General features: G+C 45.1%; 1 protein-coding gene across 1 annotated transcript; it reads left to right on the top strand.

Moving 5' to 3' along the window:
- Window positions 1-4,277: 4,277 nt before the first annotated feature.
- On the top strand, window positions 4,278-25,407 carry LOC131292964 (uncharacterized). Its single transcript, XM_058321046.1, has 8 exons — window positions 4,278-9,616; window positions 23,719-23,775; window positions 23,854-24,093; window positions 24,172-24,243; window positions 24,322-24,573; window positions 24,675-24,938; window positions 25,137-25,208; window positions 25,287-25,407. Exons 1-8 carry the CDS (start codon window positions 4,278-4,280, stop codon window positions 25,405-25,407), a joined length of 6,417 nt encoding a protein of 2,138 aa, XP_058177029.1.
- Window positions 25,408-26,603: the final 1,196 nt, after the last annotated feature.

Raw genomic sequence — 26,603 nt, 5'->3', positions numbered from 1 at the left:
CCCTGGTCATAGTTAAGGATCTATGTGGGACAGGAAAATATATTGAATTGGCCTGCATATATCGAGCAGCGTTGAAAGATGCTCTTATAACTGTTTATATTTAAAACGATGGTTTTTTGTTGTGTAATCTAATTGTTTTGTTTTTTTTTTCAGTACGACGACGAAAAAAATGGATAACAAAAATGCTGAGAAGCCAAAATACGTGCCACTTCAACTCAGCGAATATTTTATGCACAAGTTTTCCAATAAAAACAAATCAATTCCGGCGGTTGCGTGGCGCAAGGCAGCCATTAAGCAGTATAAGGAATTAACTGCCGCACAAAAACAAGCGCTGCAAACCGAGCTCAGAAAAAAACAAGCTGCGTTTGTTTCAAAAATGGCTGACTACATCGACTTGCTCCCGTCAGAGAAAAAGCCTCGCCACCAGCAAATGCTGACACACTACGTGCAGTCAATGCGCTGTGCTATCAGCAGCGATGTCCATTCAACTGCATCATCTGACAGGCAAGCAGAAACGTAAGTTTTTCATTTAAATAATATGAGGCTTTCATGGCGATGTGTATTCGCATGCAAAGCAACATTGGTTCGCTAAAGATAGAAATGTTTTGTACAATGAAGGTGGTCAGTAAAAACATAGAACCGTTCTTTAGCAAGCTGGTGTGCAAATATGTTTTGAATGTTTCATTGCTTAGATTGACAAACATATTTTTTTTTATATTTTAAGGGTTACCAGTCCGGCACAGATGCTACACTCATCACAATTTCTTGAGCCACCACCAAGGTATTTCTTGAAAAAACGTTTTTGCGTCGAAAATGGTCCGTTACACAATACTAAACTATTTCTGCCTATTTCCAACAGCAATTTGCTTCAATTTTATAACCAGTGTCTCTATTTTGGTGATCCGATGGAGTGCAAAAAAACCTTCGAGGGGCTGTCAAGACGACTGAAGAGCGTCATTGAAACAGTGAAGAAAAACGCGCAAGAACTTTTCCTGCAGGAGGCGCCACAATATATTGAAAGCCTATCTGATGATGCAAGGAATGAATACATACGCCTTTTGAAAGAAACACTTATTCACGAAAGGAGTGGCAAGGAACGGTAAGAGAAGTTGTTTGGTCCAGATGCTGATGAATATTTTTTAAAAATTACTTCTTTTTACTAAATCATTCGTAATAGGCCTGGCGCGACGTTTAAAGGAAAAAAAACTCCAAACAGCGGTAGGCTGCGGGAACCCACCCTTCCACCAAGGTAAGAATGCCACAACAACGTGTACTTTTATATGTCGTCAAGTACAAAACCAAATCATTCCCAAATTGTATTTCACAGAACATCGCTTGAGTTTTTTGCACGATTCATTTACACTGGGAAAGCAAGCAGTCTGCGGGAGTCATTTAAAAAGCTTTCGAATGCCTCAAAGCAAATCATCGCAACAAACAGAAAAGACATGCAGAAACAATACTTCGCCGACCTTAAAAAATTTTTGAGTATGCTTCCAAAGCAGAAAGCAAAGGTATATTTAAGATACGTCCAGCTGAAAGCCAAGTGGAAAATTGACTTGTAGTCTTTGTTGCTCAAAAGGTTTGTAAATAGGTTTTTTCTGTTTTTTTTCCATTATCAAATTCGATTAAAATACCATATGCAATTCTCATAATCGTTTTTTTTTTCAAACGATTTTAGAAATGTTGGAGTAAAGCTGATTAAAGACGATACGTCCGCATCACCTGATCGTTGAGTTCCTTAAAAATAAGAAAACGTGGACTGCCGCACTTTGGGTGTCAAACATTATTTTTAAAAGACCATTTTTTTATCATTTCTTTTTTATTCAATAATCACCATTCAAAATTCCCCGTTTCATCCCTATTTTAGTTGAATTTTTAATAAGGCTTCAATATTTTAAAAAGTGAGAAGTTTATACTGGTAAAATGACATTTGATTATTAACATAAAAAAAATGCAAAAGAAAATTTGATGAAATCGAAACAAAGATCATTTATTATTTGAGAAATCCGAAACTCACTCAAACCCTTAAGTTTGAATAAGCTAACTTGAAAGAACACGAAGATATTGGTTGATGACCACAAAATTTGGGAACTTAGTCGGCCAAAGTGCACTTTGTAGGACGATTTGCGGGGGGTAAGAGGGATCGGAGGGAAAAATGAATAATAAGCAAATAGTCTCACCTCGTCACGATCTACAACTTAGCCGTTTAGCCGACCGACGTACCGCGGATTGAGTTCATGGTTACGGGAAATTATCCCGCGGAGTGAGTTCGAGGGTGCAGGGCGGTAAGATGTGGGGGGTAAGGGGTGGTTGGGGTATGTTCGGGCGCACCAACGTTGGTCCCTTTTGCACCACCGACATTTAAAACCATCTTTCCTACACTTTATGTGCTTGCTCGACTTTGCTCGAAAAATTCGAGTACTTCGGTTGACAGCGGGGCTAGATTCGAGTGGTTGATTTGCCAGCAGGGCCGATTTGACCACCGAGCATTCCGGACGTCATTAAGTTTTTTGCTAAAATCTTCGTCAATTTTTCCGCAATTGGGCTGCGGTTTTTACTAAAAATTTTAAAATAATTTTGCGCGTCTATTGGTGTTTGGATCGACTGTGAACTCGAAAATTTTTTGCGACCATTTTTTCCCGAACCACGTGTCCAAACACCAGTTTTTTGCTTCTCTTTCTCTCAAATCCCATCCGATCGAACTGCGGTTTGCGGCGTTCATTTCAAAATAATTTTACGCGTCTTTTTATATGCATTTTGTTGAGTTGTTCGAAAAAAATATGTTTTCATGAAAATAATGGGTAAGCACCTGAGACTACGCCCCGTGACGCCAAATGTGCCGCACAGGGTTTTCACTTTTTTTTAGAGTTCATAAAATGCGCATAAAGTATTGACAAAATGGTGATAGAAAAACCTGCTAACGTTTCGCTTTTGCTTAGCTAGTTAAACCATTTCTCCACATTCAAGCGCGATCCATTCCATTGGTGTTAGTAAACGAAGCAGTTAAAGAGGGGGATATGGCCGGGACCTAGTTTAACCAACGGTTTATTTTTCTCCGAATTTAAGTAGGCTAAAGTATTCGCCAAGCACACCGCAACCGGTATGCTACCGTACCGAATCAGTTTTTCCTGGACGGCCAAAGCCCCCAATGTGTTAACGGCGACGCGCAAATCATGGTAACGGTTCTTTTTCCGCCGAATTCCAGCCACGCGACGTGTGCACCGAGCAACCCTGACCTTGATAGAACCAATTCGATAATTCACGGTCAGCCTGCTTAGTTCGTTCTTCGCTTCTGCACTCATACTCAACGGAAAACATTTTTTTCCCATGAACTAAAGACGGTCATATTGGTCGTTGACCGTTCGTGGCGAGAACTTGGCCATATGGCAAGGTAAATATGCATGGTGCACTGCGTTTTGCCCAAAAACTCATTTTTCTGTTCGAGCTAGCGGAAAGCAATGTTTGACACGAATGTTCATCGCCACAAGGCCTATCTTTTGTCCATATACTGCATTTTGATCCGAGGTACGCAAAAGGGCGATATGGCCGATACACGTATGTGACAAAAATTGTGCACAAAATGCGCAACCGCGTGTAATTCCCGGAACGGCATGGCAAGCACTGTTTTGGCAAGTACTTATCATGTTGGAACTTTGCTTTGGACACTTGCAAGCGCTAACTGGTAACGCGGAAACGATATTCGGGGATTTGGCCAAAAGGCAAGGTTAATATGCATGGTGAGCAAAAGGCGAGATAAATATGCATGGTAAACTGCCTTTTCCCCAAAAACTTACTTTTCCGTACGAGCTACCGGAAAGCAATGTTCGACACGAATGTTTATCGTCTCAACGACTATCTTTCGTACATTGTTGCGGCTAGAACGGGACCACAACACCGTCGCTGTCGGCTGCGCCACCGTCAAAGTGACAGCTGATGCGGCCCATGCAGCAGCCATCGAGTACCGACTCTAGCCTCAGCCAAAACGGGATAAAAGGGCTGCGCAAGCCACCATTATTTTCTATTCGCGATACGTTAGCGTGATAAAAGGTGAAATAAAGACTAATTTGTGGTTTCTTGCCAAAAGAACTCCGACAAATCCTTTTTTTTTTTAAATCACTGCTAACATTCCACAAATTAAGCTTTCTCTAATCGAACGGTGTTGTAAATCCGAAGGGTTTACATCGCGAGTAGAGGTTTAAAGTTACCCGGTCGCAGTGAAAAGTGTTTTCGCGAATTCGTACGGTGTTATAAAACCAAAGGGTGTACATCGCGAGTCAATGGAGAACACCCAAGAAGCACTTAGTGACGCGGGGTCAGATGGAAGCGCGAGCGCAGCGTCGCCATCGCGCGCAAAACCATCGATTGTTGATCGCGAATTGGAGCTGGCGCGGAAACGCTTCGCGCTGGAGCGACGGGCGTTCGAGATCGACATCTCGAAGCGGGAGCTGGAGCTGGAGGAGCTCGCCATCGCGATCGAACGAGGTTCGGTCCAAGGCGTGCCGGGCAAATTTACCGCTCCGAGTGATCAGCAGCCCGAATACGCGATGGCGCCAGGCCACTCGTCGAGCCTGTACATTGCTCCGAGTGCGCGACCTGCCGGAACCGCGCTACCACAGGATCACTCGTTGAGCCACTTTGCCGCCACAAGTGCGCCACCGGTCGAATCCGCGATGCCGCTGGGCCACCCGTCGAGCCCGCACACTGCTCCGGGTGCGCGACCAGCCGAAGCCGCGATGGCGCCGAGCCGCCCGTCGAGCGTTCACCCCGCTCCGGGTGAACGACCTACCGTAGGTCATAGTACGGCGGGAGTCATGGCCGCGAGTGCAAGTTGGCGTCACTCGTTGGCATTTGCACCAAATCGGCTGGATTACCAGGAACGACAGTCCCAAGAATATGCGCGATGGCGGCAATACTTGGACGACTTCCACCATTCCCGTGCCGGTCGAAGCCAACCTGCCACCAGCGAGCGGCACGACGCGATGGCGGCTCCGGCAGCGGAAAATGGTGGGCCGTCGAGCACCGTGAGGGAACCATCACAGTGCACACGTGAGCTGAACGCGACACAGAAGGCGGCCAGGCGGATTACGGATGATCTACCGACGTTTTCGGGGGACATCACGCAATGGCCGATGTTTATCTCCAACTTCGAAACGTCCACCGAAGTTTGTGGATTTTCGGACGTAGAAAATATCTTCCGGCTCCAAAAGGCCCTCAAAGGACCGGCGTACGAGGCGGTGGAGCAGCTCCTTTTTTACCCAGAAGGCCTGCACGAGGCGATGAGCGTGCTGCGCGAGGAGTTCGGTCGGACGGACCTTATAATTGAGGCGCTGATCGACAAGGTGCGAAGGATGCCTGGACCACGAGTGGAGCGTTTGGAGACTGTCGCAACGTATGGAAAAGCAGTGCGAAACATGTGCGCAACCATTCGAATCTCTGGGCTGAAGGATTACGAATGTAATATCGCACTGCTGAAGGAGCTGACGGAGAAGCTTCCCCCTACGTTACGGCTTCAATGGGCGCAAACGAAGGAATTCCTGCCGGAAGTGTCGCTGACGGAATTCGGTAAGTGGATTGCGGGAGTGGCCAAGGCTGTGAGCGGCGAAATCTCCACTTTTCCCAGCAGCAGGACGCCGGACCGCCCGAGGACGGAAGCAGCTCCTCCGCGCAACAACGTGAACCGCGGGCAACAACCGACGCAACGACAACCATGGATCAACTACCACACCGCGGAGACCCGGAAGGATGGCCCCTGCGTAGTGTGCAGTGGAGAGTGCCAGTCGTTGGTGCTTTGCAGCGGTTTTCTTGCGCTCACCCCGCGGCAGCGTACGTCGCTGGTGAAAGAAAAAGCAATGTGCCAAAGGTGTCTACGAAGGCACAAGAAAACATGCCGCGTGCGGGACATTTGTGGCGAGAACGGGTGTCGCGGCAGCAACACACACTCTTCGGAGCCTGGGAAAAACGTAAACAAGGACCCAGCTGTTTACGATCAGGCGAACATCACGACGGCACACACTGGGACAAACACTACCGGATTCGCGCACACCACTACCATCATAAACGAGCCGGAACGCGCACTCGAACACTGCAACGCGCACATTAACGGCACTAACACCTTGTTTCGGTATGTACCCGTTGTAGTATACGGTGCTGGTGGAAAAAAGGTAAACACGTTCGCCTTCTTCGATGATGGAGCATCATCGTCATTTGCTGATCGTTCATTGATCGATGAGTTGGGGTTGGTTGGGGTGCCGCATCCGCTATGTTTGAAGATGACAGGAGACCGTGTGAGGCAGGAGGATGAATCGGTGGAGGTAAAGATGACCATTTCGGGGGTCCATCCCTCGGCAAAGATTTTTGAGCTCGCAAAGGTCCACACGGTGCGAAGCCTGTCCCTCTCCGAGCAGTCGGCGTGCATGGAAGAGCTGGCGAAACGATTCGAGCACCTGAAAGGCCTTCCCATAGCATCCTACGACAAGGCGGTTCCTAGGATTCTAATTGGCATTGACAACGGCCATTTAGGAATTTCCCTCAAGAGCAAGGAGGGACGGGTGGGTGAGCCAATGGCAGAGAAGACACGGTTAGGCTGGACCGTGTTTGGACCAGCTTTACCAAGTACGACTCCACCAATGCATAGCTTGTACCACATATGCTCCTGCGAGGTCGCTGATACGACGTTGGATAGCGCCCTGAAGGAGTATTTCACGTTGGACGTATGTGGGATAACTAACCCGGGTCGGTTGTTATCGAAGGACGAGGAAAGGGCGATACAGCTCCTAGAGCGCGAAACACGCCTACTGGATGGCCGATACGAGACTGGTCTGTTGTGGAAGTTCGACGACGTTAGACTTCCACCCAGCAAAGAAATGGCCTTGAGACGCCACAAGTGCCTCGTCAGGAAGCTAAAAAAAGATAAAGTTTTAGCTGAAGCAATGAAGTTAAAGATGAAGGAGTACGAAGAGAAAGGTTATATAAGGCGTATACAACCTAGTGAGCTGCTCAAGAGGGGACCAAAAGATTGGTTCCTGCCCATCTTTCCCGTCAGCAACCCAAATAAGCCCGGAAAGATTAGGGTAGTTTTCGATGCGGCAGCGAAGGCGCATGGTGATAGCCTAAACGACCACTTGCTCCCTGGTCCGGATCAGATCGTTAGTCTGGTTGGCGTGCTACATAAATTTCGCGAACACCGAGTAGCAGTTGCCGGCGATATACGGGAAATGTTTTTCCAGGTGCGTATGAAGCTTGAGGATCAGCGAAGTCAGATGTTCCTCTGGCTAGACAGCGATGACATCGATGCAGAGCCCGTAGTGTTTTCCGTCGCCGTGATGACCTTCGGGGCAACATGCTCCCCGGCAAGTGCGCACTTTGTAAAAAATCGGAACGCCGAACGATTTGCCGAAGAGTTCCCGCGGGCAGCTGAATGTATTATAGGTGAGCACTATGTAGACGACATGCTGGCGAGCGCTGAAACGGAAAAGGAAGCGATTAGTTTGGCATCAACCGTTCGCTCCATTCACGCTCAAGGCGGCTTTGAGATTCGCAACTGGGTTTCGAACTCACAACGGGTGGCGGACGAGTTACGGTTGGAAGCAGATTCCGTCGGGATCGTAAACTTGTGCTGCCAATCGGCGGTAGAGAAAGTGCTCGGCCTCTGGTGGGACACATCTTCCGACACCTTTACCTTCAAACTTAATCCCAGGCATGACGATGAGCTGCTGTCCGGGCTGAGATCACCGACTATGCGCGAGGTGCTGCGGACGTTAATGATGATCTACGACCCCCTCGGACTCATCGGCCACTTCCTGATGTTCCTGAAGATCCTCCTGCAGGATATATGGCGAAGTCACATCCAATGGGACGACATCTTGGAAGGAGCCCTTGCCGAGCAGTGGATGGCGTGGGTTGCAGTCCTGCCCACCATATCACAGGTGAGAGTCCCTAGATGCTACCGAAATGTTTCACCAGTCGACACCGTCAACATTCAGCTTCATGTGTTCTGCGATGCTAGCGAGAAAGGAATGGCAGCGGTTAGCTACTTGCGATTCGAACATAACGGGTCTATAGAGTGTGCTCTAATTGGTTCGAAAACTAAGGTGGCTCCGGTGAAGCCCATATCCATCCCACGGCTTGAGCTAAATGCTGCAGTAATTGGTTCACGACTGGCCCGCAGCATTTGTAATTCACATCGTCTAACAATTCAGCGTAAGGTTTACTGGACAGACTCCCGCAACGTTGTGTGCTGGCTTCGATCAGACCACAGACAATACAACCAATATGTTGCCTGTAGAGTTGGTGAGATCCTGGAAGCATCAGACACAAACGAATGGCGATGGGTCTCTACTAAGCTAAATGTCGCCGATGATGGGACTAAGTGGTTGAAAGCCCCGGACATGACTCCTTCAAGTCGATGGTTCCGTGGCCCTAGCTTCTTGTGGGAGGCAGAAGGAGAGTGGCCACTAGCGACGGATCCTGGAATCACATCAGCCGAGCTACGGGTGAGTCTGATGCATCATGAGGCGTTTGAACAACTCATCGACTACACCAGATTTTCGAAGTGGAAGAGACTTGTCAGAGCCGTGGCTTATGTTAACAGGTTTATTGACAACCTGCGGCGCCGAGTACGGCGCGAAGCGTCACGTAAGGAGGATTTGGATCACGACGAAGTAATTGAAGCCGAAAACACGGTAATAAGGCTTGTGCAAGCAGCGGCGTTTCCAGCGGAAGTGAAACGCCTTAGGGATACCACGAAAACAGCACACCCGTGGAAAACTCCTATCGAAAAAGATAGTACGCTGTACAAACTTACCCCGGACATCGATGAACACGGTATATTACGGGTACGTGGGCGACTGAGTGGCTGCAGGATGATCGACGAGGACCTGAAACGACCAATAATATTACCAAGGAGACACTACGCAACCGATCTGATCATCGCTGACCAGCACGAGAAGTACTTCCACACAAATCATCAAACCGTGGTAAACTACATCAGAGGTAAATACTACATACCGAGACTTCGTGTTGAATTCAACAGGGTTCGTCGAGCATGCCAACAATGCAAGGTCCGCCAGGTTCAGCCGAGTCCGCCGCTGATGGGTAATTTACCCGAACAACGTGTAGCAGTAAACCAGCGTCCGTTCTCATACTGCGGGGTCGACTATTTCGGTCCAATCACGGTTGCAGTAGGAAGACGCCGTGAGAAACGATGGGGTGTTCTATTCACCTGCATGACGGTACGAGCAGTACATATCGAGTTGGCACACTCTCTTTCGACGGAATCCTGCCTGATGGCGATACGACGCTTCGTGGCCGAACGCGGATACCCTACCGAGTTCCTGAGCGACTGTGGCACTAACTTCGTCGGAGCAGCACGCGCATTAACCTCGGAGGTCAAGTGGACATTCAATCCACCGGGTGGGCCACACTTTGGAGGGTGCTGGGAGCGGTTAGTACGTTCCGTGAAGAACACACTTCAACGGATGAATCTCCCACGCACGCCGACGGACGAAGTTTTACTAACCACACTAAAAGAAATAGAGAATGTTATCAATTCTAGGCCACTAACATACGTACCATTGAACGACCTGGATGACTCACCGATCACGCCAAACCACATCCTGTTAGGAAGCGCAGACGGGAGAAAGCCGGCCGCTGCCTTAGACGACTCCACAAAGGCAGTCAGGTCATCGTGGGTGGCTTCCCAGAGAAACGCCGACCAATTTTGGAAGCTGTGGGTCGGAAGCTATCTTCCAACACTTACCCGCAGGACTAAGTGGTTCGCGCCTACAAGACCTGCAAAAGAGGGGGATGTAGTCGTCATAGCTGATAATAACTTACCCCGAAACAGCTGGCCAAAGGGCAGAATAGTTAAAACAACCGTGGCCAAGGATGGACAGGTTCGCCGAGTTACTGTCGCGACGAATAGCGGTGTTTACGAGCGTCCCGCCACGAAAGTCGCCGTTCTCGACGTTTTACCGCATGGTTTACTAGGTGCTAGCCGACAGCAGGACGGACAGACAGAGTGACAACACTTTGTTTTGCCACTGGCCGGGGGAATGTTGCGGCTAGAACGGGACCACAACACCGTCGCTGTCGGCTGCGCCACCGTCAAAGTGACAGCTGATGCGGCCCATGCAGCAGCCATCGAGTACCGACTCTAGCCTCAGCCAAAACGGGATAAAAGGGCTGCGCAAGCCACCATTATTTTCTATTCGCGATACGTTAGCGTGATAAAAGGTGAAATAAAGACTAATTTGTGGTTTCTTGCCAAAAGAACTCCGACAAATCCTTTTTTTTTTAAATCACTGCTAACATACATACATGGCATTTCGATCCGAGGTACGCAAAAGGGCAATATGGCCGATACACGTATGTGACAAAAAGTGTGCACAAAATGCGCCACCAAGTGTAATTCCCTTACCGGCATGGCAAGCACCGTTTTGGCAAGTACTTATCTTGTTGTTACTTTGTTCCGAACACTTGGAAGCGCTTACTGGTAACGCGGAGACGATACTCGGGGATTTGGGCAAAAGGCAAGGTTAATATGCATGGTAAGCAAAAGGCGAGGTAAATATGCATGGTAAACTGCCTTTTGACCCAAAACTCACTTTTCCGTACCAGCTAGCGGAAAGCAATGTTCCGCACGAATGTTTATCGTCTCAAGGACTATCTTTCGTCCATACATGGCATTTCGATCCGAGGTACGCAAAAGGGCAATATGGCCGATAGACGTATGTGACAAAAAGTGTGCACAAAATGCGCCACCAAGTGTAATTCCCTTAACGGCATGGCAAGCACCGTTTTGGCAAGAACTTATCATGTTGGAACTTTGATCCGATCACTTGGAAGCGCTAATTTTTAACGCGAAGACGATATTCGGGGATTTGGCCAAAAGGCAAGGTTAATATGCATGGTGAGCAAAAGGCGAGGTAAATATGCATGGTAAACTGCCGTATACCCAAAATCTCACTTTTCCATACGAGCTAGCGGAAAGCAATCTTGGGCACGAATGTTTATCGCCACGAGGCCTTTCTTTCGTCCATATCCCAAGCGCCACAAGCTTCGGGTCGAGATAGGGAATTCAATGGGCAAGAGCGAGATGGTGATATCCTTGTCTCTTTTACACCAACGCAGAAATTTCCCCGTCCCGCCACCGCCAGAAATCTCTCCTTACCGCGCCCATCTGTTGCCGCGGCAGCCGATCCGAACTGAAAAATCGATTTTTGTGATTGGCTAGTCGAATCCTCATGTGTGAAGTCATCAAAGTGCGCATGCGCAAGTTGCATACGAAGTTTAAATGCCCTGCGCGATCGGGTCTTCGAAGACCCAGCGCGAGCGATCGAAAACCCAGCGCGAGCAATCGTAGACCAGTCGAATACCCAGCGCGGTCGAATACCCAGGGCCTTTTGCCCAAAAACTCACTTTTTCGTACGAGCTAGCGGAAAAAAATGTATGGCACGAATGTTTATCGCTACGTGACCTATCTTTCGACCATGTAAAGCATTTCGATACGAGGTATGCAAAAGGGCGATATGGCCGATACACGTATGTGACAAAAGTGTGCACAAAATGCGCCACCGCGTGTAATTCCCTTAACGGCATGGCAAGCACTGTTTTGGCAAGTACTTATCATGTTGGAACTTTGCTTCGAACACTTGGAAGCGCTAACTGGTAACGCGGAGACGATATTCGGGGATTTGGGCAAAAGGCAAGGTTAATATGCATGGTGAGCAAAAGGCGAGGTAAATATGCAAGGTAAACTGCCTTTTGCCCAAAAACTCACTATTTCGTACGAGTTAGCGGAAAGCAATGTTCGGCACGAATGTTTATCGCCACGAGGCCTATCTTTCTTTCATACATGGCATTTCGATCCAAGGTACGCAAAAGGGCGATATGGCCGATACACGTATGTGACAAAAAGTGTGCACAAAATGCGCCACCGCGTGTAATTCCCTTAACGGCATGGCAAGCACCGTTTTGGCAAGTACTTATCATGTTGGAACTTTGATCGGAACACTTGCAAGCGATAACTGGTAACGCGGAGATGATATTCGGGGATTTGGGCCAAAGGCAAGGTTAATATGCATGGTGAGCAAAAGGCAAGGTAAATATGCATGGTAAACTGCCTTTTGCCCAAATACTCACTTTTGCGTACTAGCTAGCCGAAAGCAATGTTCTGCACGAATGTTTATCGCCACATGGCCTTTCTTTCGTCCATATACGGCATTTCGATCCGATGTACGCAAAAGGGCGATATGGCCGATACACGTATGTGACAAAAAGTGTGCACAAAATGCGCCACCAAGTGTAATTCCCTTAACGGCATGGCAAGCACCGTTTTGGCAAGTACTTATCATGTTGGAACTTTGATCCGAACACTTCAAAGCGCTAACTGGTAACGCGGAGACGATATTCGGGGATTTGGGCAAAAGGCAAGGTTAATATGCATGGTGAGCAAAAGGCAAGGTAAATATGCATGGTAAACTGCCGTATACACAAAAACTCACTTTTCCGTACGAGCTAGCGGAAAGCAATGTTCCGCACGAATGTTTATCGCTACGAGGCCTATCTTTCGTCCATATACGGTATTTCGATCCGAGGTACGCAAAAGGGTGATATGGCCGATACACTCATGTGACAAAAAGTGTGCACAAAATGCGCCACCGCGTGTAATTCCCTTAACGACATGGCATGCACCGTTTTGGCAAGTACTTATCATGTTGAAACTTTGATCGGAACACTTGGAAGCGCTAACTGGTAACGCGGAGACGATATTCGGGGATTTGGGCAAAAGGCAAGGTTAATATGCATGGTGAGCAAAAGGCAAGGTAAATATGCATGGTAAACTGCCTTTTGCCCAAAAACTCACTTTTGCGTACTAGCTAGCCGAAAGCAATGTTCTGCACGAATGTTTATCGCCACATGGCCTTTCTTTCGTCCCTTGACGGCATTTCGATTCGAGGTACGCAAAAGGGCGATATGGCCGATACACGTATGTGACAAAAAGTGTGCACAAAATGCGCCACGAAGTGTAATTCCCTTAACGGCATGGCAAGCACCGTTTTGGCAAGTACTTATCATGTTGTAACTATGATCAGAACACTTGGTAGCGCTAACTGGTAACGCGGAGACGATATTCGGGGATTTGCGCAAAAGGCAAGGTTAATATGCATGGTGAGCAAAAGGCAAGGTAAATATGCATGGTAAACTGCCGTATACACAAAAACTCACTTTTCCGTACGAGCTAGCGGAAAGCAATGTTCCGCACGAATGTTTATTGCTACGAGGCCTATCTTTCGTCCATATACGGTATTTCGATCCGAGGTACGCAAAAGGGTGATATGGCCGATACACTCATGTGACAAAAAGTGTGCACAAAATGCGCCACCGCGTGTAATTCCCTTAACGGCATGGCAAGCACTGTTTTGGCAAGTACTTATCATATTGGAGCTTTGATCCGAACACTTGGAAGCGCTAACTGGTAACGCGGAGACAATATTTTTGGATTTGGGCAAAAGCCAAGGTTAATATTCATGGTGAGCAAAAGGCGAGGTAATTATGCAAGGTAAACTGCCTTTTGCCCAAATACTCACTTTTGCGTACTAGCTAGCGGAAAGCAATGTTCGGCACGAATGTTAATCGCCACGAGGCCTATCTTTCGTCCATATACGGCATTTCGATCCGATGTACGCAAAAGGGCGATATGGCCGATAAACGGATGTGACAAAAAGTGTACACAAAATGCGCCACCAAGTGTAATTCCCAGAACGGCATGGCAGTGACCGTTTTGGCAAGTACTTATCATGTTGGAACAGTGCTTTGGACACTTGGAAGCGCTAACTGGTAACGCGGAGACGATATTCGGGGATTTGGCCAACAGGCAAGGTTAATATGCATGGTGAGCAAAAGGCGAGGTAAATATGCATGGTAAAATATACGTCAGCTGCACCTACCGGTCGACCCGGAGTCCCGGAGTCGTTGGAATCGAGAGTACGACCCGGAGCGCTCCGGGTCGGTTACGGATCGCTCCGACCCGATAGGTTCGGGTCGACCCGCTCATCACTAACCTTGAGCTGTTTTGGCCATACTGCGGTGCACACCATGAATCACCGATAACTCAACTTTGTAGGCCAGCTACCGCCTTGACCCTGCGAATTTTTTGTTGGACATATCACGTACTGATTATAAATGTTCTACGTCAACTTGCTATCATTTCTTCAACTTGCCGGTATTCTTGGTCAAAGTCCCATTCCATTAGTGCAATTCATTAGTGCAAAAAGCAACGTTCGGGACGAATGTTTTTCTTTCAGGTTTTCGGCTTAGTTGTAGATCGTGACGAGGTGAGACTATTTGCTTATTATTCATTTTTCCCTCCGATCCCTCTTACCCCCCGCAAATCGTCCAACAAAGTGCACTTTGTGCGACTTAGTTCCCAAATTTTGTGGTCATCAACCAATATCTTCGTGTTCTTTCAAGTTAGCTTATTCAAACTAAAGGCTTTGAATGAGTTTCGGATTTCTTAAATAATAAAGGATATTTGTTTCGATTTCATCAAATTTTTTTTTGCATTTTTTTAAGTTCATAATCAATTGTCATTTTAACAGTATAAACTTCTCACATTTTAAAAATTGAAGCCTTATTAAAAATTCAACTGATAAAGGGGTGAAGCTGGGAATTTTGAATTCAAATTATTGAATAAAAAAGAAATGGTAAGAAATGGTCTTTAAGAATTAATGTTAAAAAACCCAAAGTGCGGCATTCCACGTTTTCGAATTATTAAGGAAATCCGCGATCGCCGCTTTTCACTCGCAGGAATAGTTTGCGTATGCATATTTACCTTGCCTTTCCCCCTTGCCAACTCAACGGTGCGTGGGTGAGGAGGTGGGTTGGGGAGGAAGGGAGGTGGTCGTGGCCAGGGTCCTGCACAACCCACGGGGGATACCTGGGCACCAGCTGGGCTCAAAACACCGTTACCACCAACGTTCCCTTAATCTTGGGCCGAAAAACTGCTTGTTGGGACAGAAATTTAAATTGTTCCCCATTGACAGGAATTAAATTTTATCCCCATTGACAGAAAAATTAATGTTTCTGGTACTAAAGTTTTTCACTCATTGTTTCGTTTGCTTTGCTTCGATCCACTTGCGGTTTGCGCCAAAAATTTTGTTATATTTTTCCGCGTCTTTTGCAAACTCACAAGACCGTAAAATCTTGAAAAACTTTTCCTAGAACTTTCCGACTGACAAGTTATCAAAAAGTTTTTCTCTCGCAGTTTGGTCAATTTTCCACCGATTTGTTCGCAGTTTGCACCGAAATTTTCTTGTTTTCTTCAGCGTTGTTTGTCATCTCACACGACCACAAAATTTTGAAAATAGTTTCCACGAATATTCCGACATAAGAGGTACCTTAAGCTGTTTTGACCTTACTTGGGTGCATACCATGAATCACCGATAACTCCACTTTGGAGGCAAGCTACCACCTTTTTTTATTGGGCATATCACGCACTAATTATAAATGTTCTACGTCAACTTGGTATCTCTTCTTCAACTTGCCGGTATTCTTGGTCAAAGTCCCATTTCATTAGTTTAAGGACGCATTTTGCTCTATGTTTCACTAATAGCTTCGCGCCTGGACTTGCTGATTTTTTGCTCACATTTTTCCTTAATTGTCCCATTCAAGACTTTTCTAATTCTTTTCCTTTTTTGTCGCTCAGACGCAAACCGTCCGAGTTATAATTCATGAAAGGTACCTAACCTTGGTACACCAAGTGTACGCCAAGAACGATCATCAGGCCATATGACCAACTTGCAGCCCTCTGACCAGGTTGTCCCCATGTAATAAGTGTTTCGTATACGCCCATCTAATTTTAAAATAGTTTTCGCTTAACAACTATCTCATAGCACCTGGGCGGTATTCGTGGTTCAAGTATGATTTTGGCAAGTGCCGGCCAAGGCGCATTTTGTGCACTTTTTTAGTCACAAACGTGTATCGGCCATATCGCCCTTTTGCGTACCTCGGATCGAATTCCATGTATGGAAGAAAGATAGGCCTTGTGGCGATAAACATTCGTACCGAACATTGCTTTCCACTAGCTCGTACGGAAAAGTGAGTTTTCGTTCAAAAGGCAGTTTAACATGTATATTTACCTTGCCTTTTGCTCACCATGCATATTTACCTTGCCTTTTGCCCAAATCCCCGATTATCGTCTCCGCGTTACCAGTTAGCGCTTTCAAGTGTCCAAAGCAAAGTTCCAACATGATAAGTACTTGCCAAAACAGTGCTTGCCATGCCGTTAAGGGAATTACACTTGGTGGCGCATTTTGTGCACACTTTTTGTCACATGAGTGTATCGGCCATATCACCCTTTTGCGTACCTCGGATCGAAATACCGTATATGGACGAAAGATAGGCCTCGTAGCGATAAACATTCGTGCGGAACATTGCTTTCCGCTAGCTAGTACGGAAAAGTGAGTTTTTGGGCAAAAGACAGTTTACCATGCATATTTACCTTGCCTTTTGCTCACCATGCATATAAGCCTTGCCTTTAGCCCAAATCCCCGAATATCGTCTCCGCTTTACCAGTTAGCGCTTGCAAGTGTCCAAAGCAAAGTTCCAACATGATAAGTTCTTGCCAAAACAGTGCTTGCCAATGCCGTTAAGGGAATTACACTTGGTGGCGCATTTTGTGCATACTTTTTGTCACATACGTGTATCGGCCATTTCACCCTTTTGCGTACCCCGGATCGAAATGCCGTATATGAACGAAAGATAGACCTCGTGGCGATAAATATTCGTGCCGAACATTCCTTTCCGCTAGCTCGTACGGAAAAGTGAATTTTTGGGCAAGAGGCAGTTTACCATGCATATTTACCTCGTCTTTTGCTCACCATGCATATTAACCTTGCCTTTTGCCCAAATCCCCGAATATCGTCTCCGCGTTACCAGTTAGCGCTTCCAAGTGTTCGGAACAAAGTTACAACAAGATAAGTACTTGCCAAAACGGTGCTTGCCATGCCGGTCCGGGAATTTCACGCGGTGGCGCATTTTGTGCACACTTTTTGTCACATACGTGTATCGGCCATATCGCCCTTTTGCGTACCTCGGATCGAAATGCCATATATGGACGAAAGATAGGCCTCGTGGCGATAAACATTCGTGCTGAACATTGCTTTCCGCTAGCTCGTACGGAAAAGTGAGTTTTTGGGCAAGAGGCAGTTTACCATGCATATTTACCTCGCCTTTTACTTACCATGCATATTAACCTTGCTTTTTGGCCAAATCCCCCAATATCGTCTCCGCGTTACCAGTTAGCGCTTCCAAGTGTTCGGAGCAAAGTTTCAACATGATAAGTACTTGCCAAAACGGTGCTTGCCATTCCTTTAAGGGAATTAAACTTGGTGGCGCATTTTGTGCACACTTTTTGTCACACACGTGTATCGGCCATATCGCCCTTTTGCGTACCTCGGATCGAAATGCCGTATATGGACGAAAGATAGGCCTCGTGGCGATAAACATTCGTGCTGAACATTGCTTTCCGCTAGCTCGTACGGAAAAGTGAGTTTTTGGGCAAGAGGCAGTTTACCATGCATATTTACCTCGCCTTTTGCTTACCATGCATATTAACCTTGCCTTTTGGCCAAATCCCCGAATATCGTCTCCGCGTTACCAGTTAGCGCTTCCAAGTGTTCGGATCAAAGTTCCAACATGATAAGTACTTGCCAAAACGGTGCTTGCCATGCCGGTCAGGGAATTTCACGCGGTGGCGCATTTTGTGCACACTTTTTGTCACATACGTGTATCGGCCATATCGCCCTTTTGCGTACCTTGGATCGAAATGCCGTATATGGATGAAAGATAGGCCTTGTGGCGATAAACATTCGTGCTGAACATTGCTTTCCGCTAGCTAGTACGCAAAAGTGAGTTTTTGGGCAAAAGGCAGTTTACCGAAGGCCAGTTACTTTGCATGGAAACGTAAATATCTCCCAAACTAGAAAAGCTAGAAGGATGCCAAGAGCATCGAACGAAAGGAAATTAAATTTCAAACAAAAAACATGTTTAGCAAATTAACGATAGGACAAAAGACAAAAAAGTTATAAACGTTTGAAGGTGCATGGGTTGGAAAAAGTGGCCATGGCCAGGAATGAAGGGACCGGTTTCTATAGGGTTTTCGTTGAAGGCGAGAATTTATGCTAAGTCTTTCGGCAAGAAGAAGAAGAAACCAAGGTCTTCGGCAAAACGTGAATATCTCGAAAACTAGAAGAGCTAGAAGGACGCCCGAGGCAGCAAACGAAAGGTAATTAAATTCTACACAATATAAAAGGAAAAAAGACACGGATTGGTAGAAAGACAACGAAGTTATAAGCGTTTGAAGGTGCAAGGGTTTGAAAAGCGCTTTACATGAAAAAAACGTTAATATCTCCGAGACTAGTAGAGCTAGAAGGACACCAAGGGCAGCAAACGAAAGGAAATTAAATTTGCGACACCAAACATGGGGGTCAAATTGAAGATCGGACGAAAGACAAAAAAGTTATAAGCGTTTGAAGGTGCAAAGGTTGAAAAAAGTGATACACATACGTGTATCGGCCATATCGCCCTTTTTTGTACCTCGGATCGAAATGTCGTAAATGGACGAAAGATAGGCCTCGTGGCGATAAACATTTGTGCCGAAAATTGCTTTCCGCTAGCTCGTACGGAAAAGTGAGTTTTTGGGCTAAAGACAGTTTACTATGCATATTTACCTCGCCTTTTGCTCACCATGCATATAAACCTTGCCATTTGCCCAAATCCCCCAATATCGTCTCCGCGTTACCAGTTAGCGCTTCCAAGTGTTTGGAGCAAAGTTTCAACATGATAAGTACTTGCCAAAACAGTGCTTGCCATGCCGGTCAGGGAATTACACTTGGTGGCGCATTTTGTGCACACTTTTTGTCACATACGTGAATTGGCCATATCGCCCTTTTGCGTACCTCGGATCGAAATGCCGTATATGGACGAAAGATAGGCCTTGTGGCGAATAACATTCGAGCCGAACATTGCTTTCCGCTAGCTCAAACGAAAAAGTGAGTATTTGGGCAAAAGGCAGTTTACCATGCATATTTACCTCGCCTTTTGCTCACCATGTATATTAACCTTGCCGTTTGGCCAAGTCCCCGAATATCGTCTCCACGTTACCAGTTAGCGCTTCCAAGTGTTCGGATCAAAGTTCCAACATGATAAGTACTTGCCAAAACGGTGCTTGCCATGCCGTTCCGGGAATTACACGCGTTGGCGCATTTTGTGCACACTTTTTGTCACACACGTGTATCGGCCATGGACGAACGATAGGCCTTGTAACGATTCAAATTCAAGCCGAAGATTCCTTTCCGCTAGCTCTTACGGAAAAGTGAGTTTTTTGGTATTCGGCAGTTTAACATGCATATTTACCTCGCCTTTTGCTCACCATGTATATTAACCTTGCCGTTTGGCCAAGTCCCCGAATATCGTCTCCGCGTTATCAGTAAGCGCTTGCAAGTGTCCAAAGCAAAGTTCCAACATGATAAGTACTTGCCAAAACGGTGCTTGCCATGCCGTTATGGGAATTACACTTGGTGGCGCATTTTGTGCACACTTTTTGTCACATACGTGTATCGGCCATATCGCCCTTTTGCGTACCTCGGATCGAAATGCCGTATATCGACGAAAGATAGGCCATGTGGCGATAAACATTCGTGTCGAACATTGCTTTCCACTAGCTCGTACGGAAAAGTGAGTTCTTGGGTATACGGCAGTTAACCATGCATATTTACTTCGCCATATGGCCAAGTTTGCGCCACGAACGGTCAACGACCCATATGACCGAGTTAAGTTCATGGGAAAAAAATGTTGTCCTCAGAGTATGAGTGCAGAAGCGACGAACGAACTAAGCAGACTGACCTTGAATTATCGAATTGGTTCTTTCAAGGTCAGGATCGCTCGGTGCACACGTCGCGTGGCTGGAATTCGGCGGAAAAAGAACCGTTAGTATGATTTGCGCGACGCCGTTAACACATTGGTGGTATTGACCTTCCAGAAGAAACTGGTTCGGTACGGTAGCATACCGGTTGCGGTGTGCTTGGCGAATACGTTAGCTTCCTTAAATTCGGAGAAAAATAAACCGATGGTTCAACTAGGTCCCGGCCATATCCCCCTCTTTAACTGCTTCGTTTACTAACACCAATGGAATGGATCGCGCTTGAATGTGGAGAAATGGTTTAACTAGCTAAGCAAAAGCGAAACGTTAGCCTACTTAAATTCGGAGAAAAATAAACCGTTGGTTTGACTTGGTCCCGGCCATGTCCCCCTATTTTACTGCTTCGTTTACTAACACCAATGGAATAGATCGCCCTTGAATGTGGAGTAATGGTTTACTAGCAAAGCAAAAGCGAAACGTTAGCAGGTTTTTCCATCACAATTTTGTCAATACTTTATGCGCATTTTATGAACACTAAAAAAAAGTGAAAACCCAGTGCGGCACATTTGGCGTCACGGGGCGTAGTCTCAGGTGCTAACCCATTATTTTCATGAAAACATATTTTTTTCGAACAACCCAGCAAAACGCACATAAAAAGACGCGTAAAACTATTTTGAATTGAACGCCGCAAACCGCAGTTCGATCGGATGGGATTTGAGGGAAAGAGAAGCAAAAAACTGGTGTTTGGATACGTGGTTCGGGAAAAATTGGTCGCAAAAAATTTTCGAGTTCGCAGTCGATCCAAATACCAATAGACGCGCAAAATTATTTCAAAATTTTTAGTAAAAACCGTAGACCAATTGGGGGAAAACTGACGAAGATTTTAGCAAAAAACTTTTCGACGTCTGGAATGTTCGGTAGTCCAATCGGCCCCGCTGGCAAATCAACTACTCGAATCTAGCCCCGCTGTCAACCGAAGTACTCGAATTTTTCGAGCAAAATCGAGAAAGCACGAAAAGTGTAGGAAAGATGGTTTTAAGTGTCGGTGGTGCAAAAGGGACCAACGTTGGTGCGCCCGAACATACCCCACCAACCACCCTTTACCCCCCACATCTTACCGCACTGCTCCAACGAACTTACTCCGCGGGATAATTTCCCGTACCCATGAACTCAATCCGCGGTACGTCACCCATACCCACCGTTCCGGCTGTATTTATCCGATCATCACGCACGGGGGTGGTTTAACTTTGTATTCTGGATACCGAATAGATACGCTATGCTTCGAAACGCTTACTGGTCTACTTTCCAAAATAGATTTTTTTCGGAACGTACCAAGCACGGGACCTTTATCTCCAAAGTTGTTTTGGTTTGGTTGGAATAACGTCAAAAATGCTTCGAACCATCTCCAAAGTTGTTTTAGTTTTGTTGGAATTACGGAAAAAGTGCTTCGTACCATCTCCAAAGTTGTTTCGTTTTGTTGGAATTACGTAAAAAGTGCTTCGAACCATATTAAAAGTTGTTTTAGTTTGGTTGAATTACGTAAAAAGTGCTTCGAACCATCTCCAAAGTTGTTTTAGTTTGGTTGTTAGTACGTAAAAAATGCTTCAAAGTTGCTTTGGTGTGGTTGGGAATACATAAAAAGTGCTCCGAACCACCTTGGAATTTGCTTTGGTGTGGTTGGGAATACGTAAAAAGTGCTCCGAACCACCTTCAACGTTGCTTTGGTGTGGTTGGGAATACGTAAAAAGTGCTTCGAACCACCTTGGAAGTTGTTTTGGTGTGGTTGAGAATACGTTAAAAGTGCTCCAAACAACCTTCAAAGTTGTTTTAGTTTTGTTGGAATTACGTAAAAGGTGCTTCGAACCACCTAGGAAGTTGTTTTGATGTGAACGAGAATTAAAAAAAAAGCTCCGAACCACCTTCAACGTTGCTTTAATGTGGTTGGGAATACGTAAAAAGTGCTCCGAACCACCTTCAAAATTGTTTTGGTGTGGTAAGAAATACGTAGAAAGTGCTTTGAACCACCTAGGAAGTTGTTTTGATGTGGTCGGGTATTTATAAAAGGTGTTCCGAACCACCTTCAAAGTTGTATTGGTGTCGTCGGGAATACGTAGAAAGTGCTTCGAACCACCTTCAAAATTGTTTTGGTTTGGTTGGAATTACGTAAAAAGTGCTCCGAACAACCTTCAAAGTTGTCATGGTTGCAGGGCGGTATGATGTGGGGGTACGGGGTGGATGGGGTATGTTTGGCCACACCAACATTGGTAACTCGTGCACCACCGACATTTAAAACCATCTTTCCTACACATTCCGTGCTTGCTCGACTTTGCTCGAAAAATTCGAGTACTCCGGTGGACAGGAGGGCGAGATTCGAGTGCTTGATTTGCCAGCAGGGCCGGTTTGATAACCGAATAGTCCAGACGTTCCTACACACCTTGATCATGTTTTTACCTCTAGTTCAAGTATCTTATGGAAATCCTACCTTAAGTCTTAAGCACCATGAAAAATGACATCTGTCAGAATCGACCACGAGGTAGATTCTCTTTTGCTTCCGACCTCCGAGCAGTACGGACGACTTTAAAAGTGAGAAACGTGAAAAGTGAAGAAAGTGAAAAACTCAAGTGATTCCAGAAAAGTGAGTGAAGTTTTAGTAAAAATCGCTTCCAAAACGGTAAAGATTTGCCGAATCGGATATTGATTCAAAATCGGCACATCGGGTCACACTAGTTGAAAAACATTAAAAACATGTCATGTGGTCAAGCAAAGTTGATAATTTTTATTTTAAGTGCTCAATGATGTGTTGTAAAGGATTGTGCAGTGAAAACCACAGAAGCATTTACTTTAAACTAGAATTTTGACAAAAAAAAAAAATATTTAACACCATGGGTATTTCCGGACCGACACGCCCAACCAGCACAGTGACTGCTCGAGACTGCTCGAAAGTTTCGAGCAAGTGCAGGAAACAACCTGAAAGTTAGGGGAAAACTGGTTTGAGCTTCTGTTCCGGGCAAGTGACCACTCTGGTTTTACCAGAACACACCCTACACTCCCGCTCAAACCCAAGCCCCACCTATTTCCCCCCAGGCCTTAGTCAAGGTTCTATCTGGGACAGGAAAAAATTTAGAATTGGCCTGCTATATCGAGCAGCGTTTAAAGATGCTTTAATAACTGTTTATATTTAAAACGATGGTTTTTGTTTTGTTATCTAATTGTTTTGTTTTTTTTTCAGTACGACGACGCAAAACATGGATAACAAAAATGCTGAGAAGCCAAAATACGTGCCGCTTCAACTGAGCGAATATTTTATGCACAAGTATTCTAATAAAAGTGAATCCATTCCGGCGGTTGCGTGGCGCAAGGCAGCCATTAAGAAGTTTAAGGAATTGACTGTCGCACAGAAACAGGCGCTGCAAAACGAGCTTAGCAAAAAACAAGCAGCGTTTGTAACAAAAATGGCTGACTTCATCGACTTGCTCCCGTCAGAAAAAAAGCCTCGCCACCGGCAAATGCTGACACACTACGTGCAGTCAATGCGCTGTGCAATCAGCAGCGATGTCCATTCTGCTGCATCATCTGACAGGCAAGCAGAAACGTAAGTTTTTCATTTTAATAAATTGAAGCTTTCATTGCGATGTGTTTTCGCACGTAAAGCAAAATTGGTTCGCTAAGGATAGAAATGTTTTGTACAATGAAGGCGTTCAGTAAACACATAGAACAGTTCTTTAGCACGCTGGTGTGCAACTTTGTTTTGAATGTTTCATTGCTTAGATTGACAAGTTTTTTTTTTATATTTTTAGGGTTACCGGTCCGACACAGATGCTTCACTCGTTACATTTTCAGGAGCCACCACCAAGGTATTTCTTGAAAAAACGTTTTTGCGTCGACAATGGTCCTTAACACAATACTAAACTGTTTCTGCCTATTTCCAACAGCAATTTGCTTCAATTTTTTAAAAACTTCCTTTATTTTGGTGATCCGATGGATTGCACAAAAACCTTCGAGGGGCTGTCAAGACGACTAAAGTGCATCATTGAAACAGTCAAGAATAACGCGCAACAACTTTTCCTGCAGGAGGCGGGACAATATATTGAAAGCCTACCTAATCCTGCTAGAAAGGAATATATACGCTTTCTGAAAGAAACACTTATTCACGAAAGGAGTGGCAAGGAAGGGTAAGAAAAGTTGTTTGGCCAAGATGCTGATGAATGTATTTAAAAAAATACTTCTTTTTACTAACTCATTCGTAACAGGCCGGGCGCGACGTTTACAGGGAAAACACCTCCAATCAGCGCAAGCTTGCGGGAACCCACCCTTCCACCAAGGTAAGAATGCCACAACAACGTTCGCTTTAATTTGTCGTCAAGTGCGAAACTAAATCATTCCCAAATTGTATTTCACAGAACATCGCTTGAGTTTTATGCACGCTTCATATACACTGGGAAAGCAAGCAGTCTGAGCAAGTCGTTTAAAAATCTTTCCGATGCCTCGAAGGACATCATCGCCAGGAACCGTAAAGACATGCAGCAACAATACTTCGCCGCACTAAAACAATTTTTGAATATGCTTCCAAAGCAGAAAGCGAAGGTTTATATAAGATACCTGCAGCTGAAGGCCAAGGAGAAAACCGAGTGTCAGACTTTGTTGCTCAAAAGGTTTGTAAAAAGGTCTTTGCTGTTTTCTATTTTCATAATCCAATTCTATTGAAATACCATATGGAATTCTCTTAATCCTTTTTTTTTTCAACTGATTTTAGAAATGATGCAGTCAAACTGGTACAAGACGATCCGTCCGCATCACCTAATCCAGATACTGAATTCAACGCAAAGGAAGCTTCCACCATAGAAGAACTCCCCTTCTCGGACTCAACTAATCCAGTTCCGCCAGAGGGAGAAACTCTGCCACCGCATACGACTGAAGGAAAGCGGTTGAAATCAATCCTCAAGCGAAAGATTGATATTGCTGCTTCGGGTATGGCGGAGTTACCTAAGAAAAAGGTAACATTTGAGTTGGCAGAAAGGTAAATATCTATTCGGAGGAAAGGATAATTACTATCATGCATGTCATTCTGATAAGCAAATTTTGGTTTTATAAGACTATTTTACCCTCTAGTCTCGTTTGAGAAATTTTAAAGTTTTGGAGTTTAGTTAGATTTCAGCTATATTAACATTTTTTTAAATGACAATAACATTCAAGTTTCTTTCTATTTTTTTCGTAGGGAAAGCGAACAATCAACGTCTCGCGATAATCGACGTTCCGGAGTTTTGCCGAAGCGAAAAGTTACACCAACGTAGGTTTCATTACTTAAAAGGTTTTAAGACATTACGTGATTTTAACTATTATCTACGATTTTTTCAACTTTTTCTAGCGATATTGCTGAATTTCACAAAAAATACTTATTTTTTGGGAAACCTGAAGAGCACGCAGCCGAGTACGCAAACTATTCCAGCGAGTGCAAAGCGGCGATCGAGGAGTTCCTTAAAAATTAGAAAACGTGGAATGCCGCACTTTGGGTTTTTAACATAATTTCTAAAAGACCATTTCTTACCATTTCTTTTATATTCAATGATTATAATTCAAAATTTAAAAAAAGCGATTTTAAGTATATTGAATTAGTAGGCGAAAAATCGCACTACTTTTTTAGTTGAATTTTTAATAAGGCTTCATTATTTTAAAATGTGAGAAGTTTATACTTTAAAAAAGAAATTTGATTATTAACATCAAAAAATGCAAAAGAAAATTTGATGAAATCGAAACAAAAGTCATTTATTATTTTAGAAAGCCGATACTCACTCAAGCCCTTAAAGTTTGAATAGGCTTACTTGAAAGAACACGGAGATATTGGTTGATGACCACACAATTTGGGAACCTAGTCGCACAAAGTGCACTTTGTAGGACGATTTGCGGGGGGTAGGAAGGATCGGAGGGAAAAATGTATCATAAGCAAATAGTCTCACCTCGTCACGATCTACAACTTAGCCGAAAACCTAAAAGAACAACATTCAACCCGAACGTTGCTTTTTGCACTATTTAATTGCACAAATGAATGGGACTTTGACCAAGAATACTGACAAGTTGCAGAAGAGATAGCAAGTTGACAAAGAATATTTAAAATAAGTGAGTGATATGCCCAACAAATAAGAACGCAAGGTCAAGGCGGTAGCTGGCCTCCAAAGTTGAGTTATCGGTGATTCATGGTTTGCACCTAAGTATGGCCAAAACAGCTCAAGGTAGCACGTAGGAAAATTCTCGGAAAAGTTTTTCACGATTTTGCGGTCGTTCGAGTTTGCAAATGACGCGGAAAAAAAACAATATTTTTGGCGAAAACCGCAGATGAATCGAAGCAAAACTATCGAAACAATGAGTGAAAAACTTTAGTACCACAAATATTTAAATTTCTGTCAATGGGGAAGAAATTAAATTTCTGTCAATGGGGAACATATTAAATTTCTGTCCCAACAAGCAGTTTTTACGCCCAAGATTAAGAGAAGGGTGGTGGTGACGATGTTTTGAGCCCAGCTGGTGGCCAGGTACCCCCCATGGGTAGTGCCGGACCCCAGTCACGACAACCTCCCTTTCTCCCCAACCCACCCCCTCACCAACGCACCGTTGAGAGGGCAATGGGGAAAGGCAAGGTTAATATGCATGGTATGCAAAAAACAAGGTAAATATGCATGGTTAACTG

This window comes from Anopheles ziemanni, unplaced genomic scaffold (genome assembly GCF_943734765.1).
Source record: "Anopheles ziemanni unplaced genomic scaffold, idAnoZiCoDA_A2_x.2 scaffold_95_ctg1, whole genome shotgun sequence".
Lineage (NCBI taxonomy): Eukaryota > Metazoa > Arthropoda > Insecta > Diptera > Culicidae > Anopheles > Anopheles ziemanni.
Note: the sequence above shows the minus strand (reverse complement) of the source record. Positions and strands in the feature narration are given on the sequence as shown.

Bases quoted from the DNA above. Each gene is read 5' to 3' on its own strand.
- LOC131292964 (XM_058321046.1), top strand. From the start codon at position 4,278: ATGGAGAACACCCAAGAAGCACTTAGTGACGCGGGGTCAGATGGAAGC. The intron at 23,776-23,853 runs GTATTTCTTGAA...TATTTCCAACAG, and splicing joins TTTCAGGAGCCACCACCAAG to CAATTTGCTTCAATTTTTTA. The intron at 24,574-24,674 runs GTTTGTAAAAAG...AACTGATTTTAG, and splicing joins CAGACTTTGTTGCTCAAAAG to AAATGATGCAGTCAAACTGG.